General features: G+C 37.9%; 2 protein-coding genes across 5 annotated transcripts in view; one reads left to right on the top strand and one right to left on the bottom strand.

Moving 5' to 3' along the window:
- magi3a (membrane associated guanylate kinase, WW and PDZ domain containing 3a) overlaps nucleotides 1–7,563 on the bottom strand; it is a 156,796-nt gene extending 149,233 nt beyond the window's left edge. Inside the window, exon 1 of the mRNA XM_058762909.1 lies at nucleotides 6,305–7,563. Coding sequence (XP_058618892.1) covers nucleotides 6,305–6,611 — 307 coding nt within the window. The 5' untranslated portion in view covers nucleotides 6,612–7,563. The remainder of the gene's footprint in view (nucleotides 1–6,304) is intronic.
- A 1,458-nt stretch (nucleotides 7,564–9,021) lies between these two features.
- Nucleotides 9,022–12,846, top strand: si:ch73-206d17.1 (tyrosine-protein kinase STYK1). 4 transcript variants are annotated; one of them, XM_058762938.1, is made up of 10 exons: nucleotides 9,022–9,131; nucleotides 9,331–9,413; nucleotides 9,533–9,682; nucleotides 9,801–9,998; nucleotides 10,085–10,266; nucleotides 10,928–11,011; nucleotides 11,110–11,327; nucleotides 11,427–11,467; nucleotides 11,573–11,669; nucleotides 11,799–12,846. In XM_058762938.1, the coding sequence occupies exons 2-10, from the start codon at nucleotides 9,362–9,364 to the stop codon at nucleotides 11,968–11,970; spliced, it is 1,194 nt and encodes a 397-aa protein (XP_058618921.1). In that variant the 5' UTR covers nucleotides 9,022–9,131; nucleotides 9,331–9,361; the 3' UTR covers nucleotides 11,971–12,846. The 4 variants fall into 4 exon arrangements, with proteins under 4 accessions (XP_058618921.1, XP_058618922.1, XP_058618924.1 ...); XM_058762939.1 differs by having other exon boundaries at nucleotides 9,036–9,131; nucleotides 9,335–9,413; XM_058762941.1 differs by having other exon boundaries at nucleotides 9,037–9,126.
- The last annotated feature ends 150 nt before the right edge of the window (nucleotides 12,847–12,996 follow it).

Raw genomic sequence — 12,996 nt, 5'->3', positions numbered from 1 at the left:
TGGGAGAGACGCGTTGTTTCGCACCCTCCAGTTTGCCACGGCTGCAGGACAGAGGTGGGCAGCGACGGCTTCCTCCACAGGGGGGAGTTTAACATACCGCCGTCCACAGACGACAGAAGGGAGGATCCCAGATTGTGCACTCGACTGGTGAGCGGCGCGTTCCACGACTTCGCTATCTCGTCGTGCACCTCCGGGAAAAAGGGGCCGGGCCTCCGCGGGGTGTCCTTTCAGCCGCGATCCGACTGGAGGAACCACTTGTCCAGAGGGCAATGTTTCATGTTGACGTCACCTTGAAACGGTGATAAAACTTTGCAGGATGTTTTCATTCACTTAGAGCTGTGTTACACACTGCATGAAAGGTCATTTTCAAAAATGCATAATAGGGGCACTTTAATGAAATTAATCAAATAATCCTGAAAATGAACAACTTGTGAAGAGCCACACTTGAAAGTGAGTGTTGCCAACAGAGAAACAGTTTTATTTGCTTCTTTGAGGCAGGTTGAAACATGCAAACAACAGGCTTTCAATTACACAAGGACAGCTAATAAAAAAAGCCAGTTTGAAGGGAGGATGAAATGAGGATGGGAGAGAAAATGCATTCTGCTCCTGTCAAATCTGTGTAACAGCCGCTGGAGATGATTACCACTGAAAAATGTATTTCTTATTCTGCCATTGTATGAAACTTTGGGAAAGGAACTGAGGGTGTTTACATAAAAAAAATTGCATGAATGTTGTTTGGTGACTAAGCAATGAGCCCGAGGCCCTCAGAGAGATGAACAGACTTGAACAGAATGTTAAAGCAGCTGTGGTACGCTTTTATAGGTGTATGTCAGCAGCAAACGTGCAAGTAAAGTTATACGACCGGAGCAGCTGCTTGTGACAGACCGCTCATAAGCTGCGAAAATTTTAAAGGAAACCACATTAAAGCTTCCTCCCTGTTCTACAAAGCTGATATAACCCCTGTCTACTCCATAAACTACTGCAATCAACCAGCAAAGAACGAAACAGATTTACCTCACACTGCATAGCTGAAGAAAAGGGAGACGGTACAGCACAGCACCACCCCCCCCAGACAATTTTCTGTTATGTCTAATAAAATGAGGCATTTGATCCTTTGGCATGACTCAGGAGAGTGTGTAAGTAAAGACAATAAGATCAAAACAAGAAAACGTTGCCAACAACACAGTATGAGTATCAAAACAATTGCTGCTTCATAATGCCACACAGCATCATGACAGGAGGACTAATGTAAGTCAGCCTGTGAGTCAGTAATGATACACTCCCTCACCCTTCCTCCGCTTGCACATTAACACAATGTGTGGAAACTGCACCATTGCGGTCAATCAAGGCCGCACTCAGACAATGGCTTTGAGCACAATTCCAGAGATACGCGAAAAAAAACAAAAAACTTCATCTGGTCCGGATGTATGACGGCAGTGCCTTTTTATTCTAATGTAACATCATGGTTATGAAATACAGAGCAGACCCAATGACTCTGCTCAGGGATTAAAGGAATAGTTCACCCAAAATTTTGTCATCATTTACTCGCCCTCCTGTCGTTCCAAACCTGTATAAGTTTCTTTCTTATGTTGAACACAAAATAAGATACTTTAAAGAATTTTGAACAACCAAACAGTTGGTCCCCATTGACGTCCATAGTAGAGAAAGAAAAACTATGGAAGTCAATGGAGACCATCAACTGTTTGATTACCTGCATTCATCATTTTTGGGTGAACTATCCCTTTAAGCACTGAAATGTGTTCAATAAATAAAAATCTGTTTACTTATTATTTATTTTGTAACTATTAAGGTCAAAAGTCAGAGACTGCTAACAGAAATTTCTTTGCATAGTAATACACTTTTTTTCCAACACATTTTTCTCATTATATTACAAACTGTCAATTGTATACGTCTTCAACAAAGGTTACCAACCTAGACCCTGACTTACAGTTTCTACAGCATGTCAAAACAACATAGCTGTACACACCACAAGCATTCAGGTTCATTCATATTCTTAAGCTGTTGTAGAATATCACCTAATATTAATATGCAGCTCCAAATGCACTTCATTTTATATTTTTGTAGAAGATTTTCAGACACCTCTGCTTTAGCTCCAGAATCCTTGTCCTTAAGGATAATTATATTTAGGACTTTACAAAGTATTATCACTGTCCACATGTAAATGTATTACCATTGCAAAAAGGTATTGCCTGGACATCCACTGGGAAAAAAATAAGCAGGCTGAAACTCTTAGAACTTTAACTGAATACCCCCCGGTCTTCACAAATGCGCAAAATAGTAAATATTTATTAGTCACATATGTCATAACATTTCTTTGTTTTAAACCTGGATTTTAGAATTGTGAAGGAACCATATTTTCAGTGTGGTCTTTTGGACACTACTGCATGTGAGCGGGTTGGCAGAAAAGGTGTGGGGGTGAAGAACAGGAAAAACGGAGGAGGACATGACAGGTTAGAGTGAATATGTGGGAGGCCAAGAAGCTTCACGCCATGGAATAGATAAGACTGGAAAAGATGAGCATGAGCCACAAGTCCACTGGGCAGGAAAGGATAGTCAATAAGGAGAAGCTCTGTAAATGTGTGCTCATCTCCACAGAAAACTCACGACACTTGGTAAACTATGCTGGCTAACTTTAGACCCTTCAAACTTCAACTTTACAGTTTCCTTCCATTGTTTGTTTATTGTCTTAAGCACCACTTGACCATAACTTTAACCATGCTCTACCATTTCAGCCAAATTTACACCTTTGCAACCAATTCATCCCACTAAAGTTGGTATAAATGCCAGCAGCAGCTCTGCTGAGCTCTGTAGACTGGCCTAGGAGCATTGAGCCCGGCCACAGGATGAAGGCCCTTGAGCTTCATATCAGCCGTGTAAAGCACTCAGCCAGTGTTACTTGTGGCTCGAATTTAAGGCTAAATGGTCTCCTGGTACCATCTGATCCCTTTGAGCTGGCCTCTTCCATGGACTCCTCAATGATTGAGAAGGTATGAATTAAACATGAACTGAGGGACAGAGAGAAAACACTGAGCCACACACACATGATGCAGAAACATTTAAGAAACAGTTGATCTTTCTTTAGAAGTAAATATTATTATTTATTTTTTTTGTGTGCAGGCTTATACCTGTAGCCTGGTAATACCAAACTCTGCTACTTCACTTTGCTTCGTAAGCGAAATGAAATTGAGCGGAAGTACGAAGTCTGACGTAGTCAGGCTATTATACCTGTTCCTAGAGTCTGAAAGTAGAACCTCTTATAATTATTTGACTGACTCCTCTTTTGATTAGATTGTGGTCTATATTATGTTACATACAATATATTTACAATGTTTGTGATGGTTATTTTTGTATGGCTGTATGGCACAGTGGTAAGCTACTGTTGTTACTGCACTTTATAAACAAAATCGGATTATTTGAATATTAAAATTCTAGCTGACATCGATAATTAGTGTCATGTTCTGTCCAATAAAATTTGGAGATATTTTATCTAAATAAACAAAAAATAAATAATTTTAAAGGCTACAAGGGAATTTAAATCAGTGTTATTTAAATATAATGTATATACTATTATAGTTTTTAGCATTTTGACTATATAATTTTAGTTGTTTTTGTCATTTTTATCAGTTTTTTTATGTCAACAGTTTTCATTAGTTAATTTTTATTTTATTTCAATTAATGAAAATATTTTTTATGGTTTTTGTTTTAATTTTACTTACTGTAACTTGAGATTTGCTAAAGATCACAAAGATCTATTAAGATGGCAAATGTAAAACACAGGAAATGTGCATGCAAATGTAAATATCTAATATCAAATAACGATGATCCAATACATAAAATCATAGCAGATAATGACCAATCATGATGTGATGTGTTAATATGCATAGACAACTATAAGCAAACTATTCAGAAGTGTTTTTTTTTTGTTTTTTTAAGTAAACCCAACATACTTTAGCAACACTGTCCATTTCAAACAGCATACAAGCTTTCAGGTGGCCAGTCCTCTTGCTGAGTCACAAGCCAGACAGCATAGCACAGATTTAAGAGAGTAATTGAATCAATTAGACTTGGACTCGGTTCAAAGCTGCAGGCTTTGGCAGCTTTAACAAACTCACACTACGTTAAAATAATCAGTAAGAGACATCTGATGCTAACCCGTTCACTAATGCCAATTTACACTGATTAGGAAGCGCGAGGAGAACTACATTTTCATATTAGGTAATCCACTCTACTTCATTTGCAAGCCCAAAATAAACAGATGTAGAGAGTGCCCATAGCAACATAAAGCTCTCTTATTAAAATCATCTCCAAAAGAGCATTAAAATGGCATAAAGTCGTCGAATGGTGATCCTTCAGGCAGGCTAACACGCTAAATGAGGTGGACAGTGGGCGAAGGGGGGAGGCTGGGAAGTCAGACGACATCTGTGCTGCAGGCAAAGAGGATTACATACACAAAGTTCAAAGCTCTAAATGTTTAAAGAGTTTACAGAATTCCCAGCCGAATGGATACCTATAGCATCTGCATCTACTTGTACTGATGTCAAGACACTGTGATGTCACAAAACTAGCCTATTCACACATATACACACTTAGGTCCCACACTCTTAAATGAACAACAAAAAAGCACTCGTTATATAATCCAGAGTCACATTCCTGAAATCTTAATCCTTATGTTAAAATCTGACAAGTGCACGGTTGAGATCGTAACCGAAATTCTGGTGACTAAAACAGATGAGATAGGATTCTGAGTTCGGATGTTTCTGTAATACGATCCACAGACAGGTTGGGTTACACAATAATGCGAAGTTATTCTAGATTCCTACCTTATCTGTTCAGTAACCATGGAGATTCGGTTAGAAACCTGATAGAATTCTGTCTGTATTTTACGGCCTCTGATCCTCACCTGTCCTGAAAGCTCAGGTCTCAGTTGCCTTTTGTAGATCCTCATTATTTCTCTTCAAAAAACACAAGATTAACAGTCCCATACACCTGTAAACACTTGTAACCAGGCTTTAGCAGCTTAAAAAACCATGGAAGTCTTGATGGAAAGTAAAAGTATCTACCAGCTACACAATTAATGAAATCGTTGTGGTTGCCCACAAACAGAAAGCATCCAGTGGTACCAAAACTTCCTCATGATGGATAGTCTCAATTTCCTCCTGTTGTGGTAACTGTGATAAATGGCTTCAGTTAAAATCCACTTTTTCCTTGAGAGTCCCATTTAATCAAAATGCCAACTGTGTAATTATAAGCAAATGCTAGTACTAGAATACAAGGTTGATATTGGCTTAAACTCTAAGAGCTGCCTAACTATTCATTTTTTACCTGAAATGTTTTTAACCCAGTTATCTTCTTCCATATTTCAAACTGTACATTTGTAAACTATGAGCTAGTGTTCTTATTTGCATATTTATCAGGTCAATAACATGACAGGACTATAATAATTATAATATGTGACCCTGGACCACAAAACCAGTCATAAGTCGCACAAGGTATAGGCTATTTGGCTTATGGGTATGGGTTAAAATCATCGATTTTTCTTTTATGCCAAAAATCATTAGGATATTAAGTAAATATAAAAGTAAATAAGATATTTTCCTAAATTTCCTACCGATATCAAAACTTAATTTTTATTAATATTTGGACAACTTTAAAGGATATTTTCTCAATATTTTGACGAACCATACATAGAAAGCTTATTTATTCAGCTTTTAGATGATGTATAAATCTCAATTTCAAACAATTGACCCTTATGACCCTTATGTTTGTGGTCCAGGGTCACATATATCTGCGTGGGAATTTTTCCATCCAGATCCTCTCTGGCTGCGTTTTATCATCTAGTCAAGTCATATTTACTTAGGCCTACATAGCGCTTTACAGAATAGAATGTTTCAAAGCAGCTTCAACAGACAGGAAAATAACGGTGTTGCAAAATTAATCAATTATGAAACGAATTCAATTTCAGCTGATCATCACTCTCCAGTTATCACGACACAACCTGTCAAAGTTTCTCAGACTGTGGCTACAAAGTCTATGAATATTTAATAAGTTAGGCACTGAGGCAGTTCGTGATTGGTTGTCTGTTGCTAAACAACATCTTAACATTCAAGCACAAGCAGTGCGACGCTAATCCTCTTTCAAAATTACAAATATGAAACATAGTTTAACACAGGCTTAAAACTAGCATTTACTCAGGTTTTAAAAGGAAACCTCGGGTTCAGTGTAGTGTGACAAACTTGTTGTCTCGGTTGGTAGCTCACAAGGTTTTAGAAATTAACAAACTAACCTGGCTTTACAGTCTTCAGACGGAGGGGTTCGCGAAAGTGGCGGATGACGGCGAGGGTGTCTCGGTTTGTCAGTCCGCTGACAGGCGTGCCGTTCACCTCCAGAAGCACGTCTCCGGGACCAGGTAGCCTGCCGACATGGCACACTAACGCGTCCGACAACACCTGTCCCAGGTGCGGGAACTCTCCGTGCTCGGCTCCCCCGCATATCTCCAGCACGGCGCTGAGCTCCCCGGCGTTACCCCACGAAACGGCGCATTCCTGCACTTTACTGGACCAATGTTTCTTCTTCTTCAGCGTCTTGGACATGATAAATCCCTTTAGTAAACGAGTCTTTAAAAAAAAAAACTGGTTATTTCCTTACGCAAACGCGTTTAGAGCGTAGTAAAGCAAAGCGACTTCATCCCCATGTCTTGGTGAAAAAAGAAACGTTTTAAAACTTCGAAGTCGGCATCGCTCGGTCCTTAAAATATATTCCCGTAATGGTTCAGTCAAAATTCACGTACATTCATCTGAATTGAATTACGAGCTCACACGAAGGTAAAAGGGCTCTTCATTGCCTTGACAAAATCTATGGTAAACCTCACCGCTCACCAAGAAGTGTCGCCAAATATCGTCTTCAAACGATCTAAACAAGCGCTTTCTAGGAGAAAAAGACACGGAAATAGCAATAAACTGCCACCCGAGGCTGGACAGCTTACTTTATCCAGGCACATAAAAATAATACAGCCTCAAATCGCTTCGTAATACCGGCTGATGAATGAAACGCCGTAGAAAAACACTCACATCCGTGTGTAATCCCTCGCGATCTAGGGCGACTGTTGTTAACTTGGGTTTCGCGCACCTGTTCCAATGACATCAGCTACCGGCGCGTTCACGGGAAACGACGAACAACACTGTACCTGGATCTGGAATAGGCTACACGATACAAACTAGGTCCACTGTCCGACGACCTTTGATTCTTGTAGAAACGCCCTCTTGCGTGGCTTGTTGTTGTCTGTGTGGAGCTGTCAGCGCCGGTCGGTCATTAATTGTAGGCGCAGCTTCGCAACTTTGTAGTCATTTTCACCTTGTTACTTGCGCCAAACGAGAGCAGCGACTGTCAGTGGCGCACACCGACACCAATGCAGAGCGGACGAGAGCAGAGCAGCCAATCAGAGCGAGGGGGCGGGCTTTCCCATTCTATTCACAATACTAAACGTAAAAAGCCTCTGCCATGCTGCCAGGCCTGAAGGGAATTTGTTAAAGAAAAGTTATATGTTGAGGAAAAATGCACTTGCTGCCTTAAAAGTAGATGTGCTCATACTGAGTCTTTATACACTAGAGTCTATAGCCTATATGTAGATTATAGTAAGTGTAAACCAGGGTTTTTTTAAGATTTACAGTCATCAAACCCTCATCCAGACTCTTAACCAATCCACAGACCCTCAGTGACTTTCATGGTGAAACTTTATAACAGTTTTCATAACAAACAATAATAATTTATTTGTTTAGCACTTGTGTAGCAAAAATGCAGCTCAAAGTGTGCTTTACATGAAAACAAATAAAATTACCATAATTAATAGAACATGTGGTGAAACCACTTTTGTGAGTGTAAAGGTTTTGAGTTTAATTTAGAAATTCTATGAAATAGAATTTGAATTTTGTTTTATAGGCCTATCTGCTTATATACATCTTTTTATTTAAACTCTCTCCACTTCACTGATCCCTGGATGTAAAAGAAAATAAATGAACAATTTCATAACATATTGTTCTGTTATTATGATTTCATATGTTGAACAGCTGTGCATATACAGTACCTTGTAATTTCACACCACCTGTAACACATTTTTGGACATCAGCATGATTTTTGTATACATATAGTGTTATTTTACAATATCAACATGCCATTTCTTTCTTGCATTAAGTGTAGTTTTAGAAATGCAGCACAATTAAATACTACTATATAGCAGTCTTCGTATCAGGCGTTAAAATCAGATTAAATCTAAGTTTCCAGACATAATGTTGTATAATAGTGCCACCTGCTGTTGTAGTATAGAATTGCACTCGATACATACAGTAGGGTAACTTGTGAAGATGCCCCACTTAAAAACAATGTACATTTATTTGTTTTATTAAGTTACATATTTAGATAGACGTTCAGTATGTGCAAAAAAATGAAGGGGATAATAGAAACTGATTCATTTTACATTGCGCGCTATGACAACAAAATTAGCTAATTTTTCTGTTCATTTTACCGCACTACTGGTAAGAATTTACCATCAAAAAATAAAATAACAATGTATAAATGAAATGAAATTAATGAATAAATATTAACTGGCCACATTTTTCTAGATATGTAATAGCATTAGCAGCACTATGAATTCAAATCGAATGATTTCGATCAATTTCTCTATAGATGAAATGTACATCTGATGAACTTACTGAATAATAACTCCATAAATTACAATATACATTACATAAAAAATATCAACACTCGTAACAACTTCCCACTCTGTCACAATTCTCAGGTCATCTGACCCAAAGAGTCTAAATGAACTTATTCACTTCAAAATAAAAGCAACATTTTTTCCACAATTCCCTTATTTAAAAAATAGACACAAAAACCTTAAATATTCAACATAAAGAATTTGACTGCAATTCAGAAAAACAAACCACTCATGGCAACAGTGAAAATGGTTCTGTACTTAAGTTAATCATTAAGTCAGGTGGGCAGTCAGTCACCCTCACGGTCATTGCTCTCAAAGTCAAAATCAAACCTTATGCTCAAACAAGTCGCTTCTACCAAAAGCAGCCACAAAGATTCTTTTCCACCTTTATTCCGGTAAGGTAAGGATGAAACGTACTCACAGTATATACACAAATATCTACAATATATGTCTACAGCAAAGAAAAACATGCTTGGAGCAAGAGACAGGAGATATTTATATATTATGGTCCTCAAAGTCTTTCACTTCAGTAACATAACATGCTGTATATTTGAAAGATCATTCTATTGAAATGATTGTGCTAAATGTCATTTGTCAAGCCAGTTTTGGAAATGTTAAAGGGACACCCTCATGGCTGTACAGACCCAGTGCAACAGCTCCTCTGGCTCTGACCCAATCTGTTGTACGTAAGAGTCTATTTTTCTTTCAGTACTTACAATCAAGTCTAACATACTTTTAATGCTTTTACATTTGCTGTTATACGAGGGTAAAATTCTGCTTTGTGTTTGCATGAATGGACAGATGAAGAAGGATCAGGTCCATTGGCAGTCATCATTATCCCAAGCTTGCTGGCTCTCAGCACCCTGATCGTTGTGTCTCAGATAATATGGAGCTTTATTACCAAAAGATCATCAGCTCAGATAATCACAGGCTCATCTTCAAATGTAAATGGTATGTGAAGGAAAAATGATCTAACGTATTGTTGAACAAAAATATTGGATGTCAAATATTTGAAGCTTGGTTTTTTGAGGGCAAATCATGAGAAATAGTATGTTGAATCAACTTTTAGAAGGGGACCCTGTACCTTTGGACACAGGCTTTGGGAACATGCGGCCTGCACAGGATGCTCTGGATCCATGGGAGATACCTGCTTGGTGCACTCTGGAGGGGGTGGAGCTGCTTCAGATGGGACGCTATGGGCCAATCTGCATGGGTCAGCTAAAACAAGACAGCACATCCACTGCTGTAGTGATTAAAACTCTTAAAGGTACACAACACAAATCAATCATGAAAAGGTATCTTCTAAGAATTTACCACAAAATTACAAATGTTGGATTTATCTTCTTGTTTCAGATGGGTCAAATCAACCGGAGGCTTCTGAATTTGTGGATTTTGTCCTTTTCCACATAACAGTGAGCAAACATGAGAATATAGTCAAGATGTTATACTGCCAGACACGGCGGATGCCCATGTACCTAGTTTTAGAGGCAAGCGTTCCAGGGAACCTCCTGCATTTTCTCTGGAGTCTTCGAGAGGTAAAAACACATACAGTACACTCACAGGAAAAAAGGTACTAGTATGTGTGGAAGTCTATTTCTGCCACAGAATTAAAAAAAAATAAATAAAAAAGGTAATTGCAAATTTTTATCTCACTTTTTTTCTCAGTTTTGAATACAGAATTGTGGGGGGGAAAGTCAAAATTGTGAGATAAAATGTCACAGTTACCTTTTTATAGATTATAGTCAGTTCTGAGAAGAAAAAAAAAGTCAGAAATGTGAGATAAATACTCGGTAATTGCGACTAAATTTTAACTTTTGTTCTTTCAGTTTCAAGTTTATTTCACAATTCTGACTTTCTTCTCAGAAATGCAAGTTTATATCTTGCAATTTTGACGTATATAGTGATAAAAAAAAGTCTGAATTGTAAGATAAAAAGTCACAGTTAGCATTTTTTTTTTTTTTATCCCATGGCAGAAACAAGCTTCCTTTTAAAGTAGTAATACATACCTTTAAGGAACTAATATGTAGGTATTATTAAATATCTAAATAATTATTAAATACATTTTGCGTTATTACCTTAGGGTTTCACCCCAGTGACAGCCCACCTCATTTGTTCTTTTTTTCTCAGAGGGTATGTTGACATAGTATATACTTCTCATAACTCAATTTTCTTCTGAATGTAACTCTTCCTGAACAGGACAGATGTGGTGCAAGTGATAACTTTCAGATGTTTTCAGAAAGGTCCGTTTATCTTGTAGCTAAACAGGTTGCAGCAGGACTGGTGAGTTGTTTACCCACTGTGTACTCATACTTAGTGAAACAAGAATCAACTGTAAGACGTATAAATTCTTTAAATGATTTATTAATGATTTTTCTTAGGACTATTTACACTCCTACCATAGAATTATTCATGGGGATGTCGCAGCCCGGAACATGTTGATCGGATCAGGGCTCTCTGTGAAAGTCTCTGGATTGGATTTGGCTTTTAAGAGCCGACAGTCGAGAACGGTGGACAAAGAACAAGAAGCCAATGTGCCGGTAAAATGGAAGGCCCCTGAACGGATGATGAGGCGTCCCCTAACAGTCAGAAGTGATGTGTGAGTCAGTTAGAACTTTAAACAACAACAACAAAAAGTTTTCTAACAAATACTGCACTTTGACCAATGTGCTAAAGTTGTGCTGTCGTACTTCTTCAGATGGTCCTTTGGAATCCTGCTTTATGAGATGATAACCCTGGGTAGTATTAGTTAGAGGTCCTAATACACCAGTTGTTACTTATCAAAAAGTGATATAAAGCAAACAAGTTAGGAGTCTTATTTTTACCTTCCTTCTTCTTTGAAAGGGTCTCCTCCCTATCCTGACCTGGATCCATCTGAAGTGCTGCCAAACACTTTAACCCATTACCGAATGAAAAGACCAGAAAACTGCGGAGCCCCGTTGTAAGCCTTATATTTTACATAACATGTAAATAGTTGTTTTGCTCCTCTATGGACAGCAAGTGTTAAAGAATATCTAAAAAATCCTGTTAAAACAACATATAAACTGACATTTTCTGTCATGTCTTGCAGGTATGACTTAATAAAGTATTGCTGCATGTGGAACTTCAAGGACCGGCCTGTGTATTCTGCCATTATTCGGCTTCTAGACTCATACAAATACTTTGGTGACACAAAACCACTTTGCGCTGGACAGCAAATGGACTTCTGTGAATACAGGAGGAAAGCAGGACTGCCTCAATGAGATCTATTCCATCAGAGAACATTCAACTGATCATTTCTACAGTGCATGAAAATGGCACAATTGATTCAGTTCCATTAAGACTGATATCAATAAATAATAATAAAGTCTAGTCATGTCACAACCACCAGAATGTCACTAGAGGTCGCCATATTTCTCGAAACTGGAGATTGCATGCATAGTGGTCAACTAAAATTAATCTCAATGCTTCCAGCTAGATAAATTTGTTACTAATGTAAAACTTTTTGAACCTTCATTTTACTTCCTGTTTTTGATTGAAATCGTGGATAATGCCATGTTATTTATCTAAATTAGGGTAACCATATAGCTTCTTTTACCCATGTATGTCCTGGCAGGGATTTCTAAATGTCCTAACGAGTCCAGGTTTTGGCTTTATTTTCCTGCTGGCATGCTCTCTATGGACATTTACAGACATTATAGACCCAGTCATTTTAGGAAATTTAGAAATCCCAGCCAGGACATACACGGGAAAAAGAGGACATACAGCCACCCTATCTAGTGTTATGACAGAGTTATTGTTAACAATAGCAAGAGGTATAAAAATAGAAATGATCCTACTCATGTTCAAGTATATCCACTGTATGCCAAATTTGTACCCAGAGATCAAAGCACCTAGTCAATAAATGTGAACTTAAACTAAAAATAGTATTAGAAATGTTAATTGCAGTTCAGTATTAATAAGTAAAAAGGCTTGGGTATTTTATAGCTTTTTATTGCCTCGGTGTCCCTCATCTCTATGCAAGCATATGTTTATATTTGTCTTGCACCAATTTTCATGTAACTGTTTGACAAGTCTGCTGAATTAAATGTTCTGACACTTCAAGTAACAGATTTTCTCATTAAAATAACTTAAAGCTACCTATCTGATCACCTTTTTGTCTGTTATGGGAAAGATTATTATCTTAACTGACTCAGTTTGACTAAACCTATAGTTATAGTTTTTTTGCTGTTACACAAAGGTGAAAATCCTGCAGTATTTTGATGGAAATAGATACAAAGATACACTTT

Source organism: Onychostoma macrolepis, chromosome 23 (assembly GCF_012432095.1).
Source record: "Onychostoma macrolepis isolate SWU-2019 chromosome 23, ASM1243209v1, whole genome shotgun sequence".
NCBI lineage: Eukaryota > Metazoa > Chordata > Actinopteri > Cypriniformes > Cyprinidae > Onychostoma > Onychostoma macrolepis.
The sequence above is the reverse complement of the archived record's forward strand: the minus strand, read 5'-3'. Positions and strand labels throughout refer to the sequence as shown.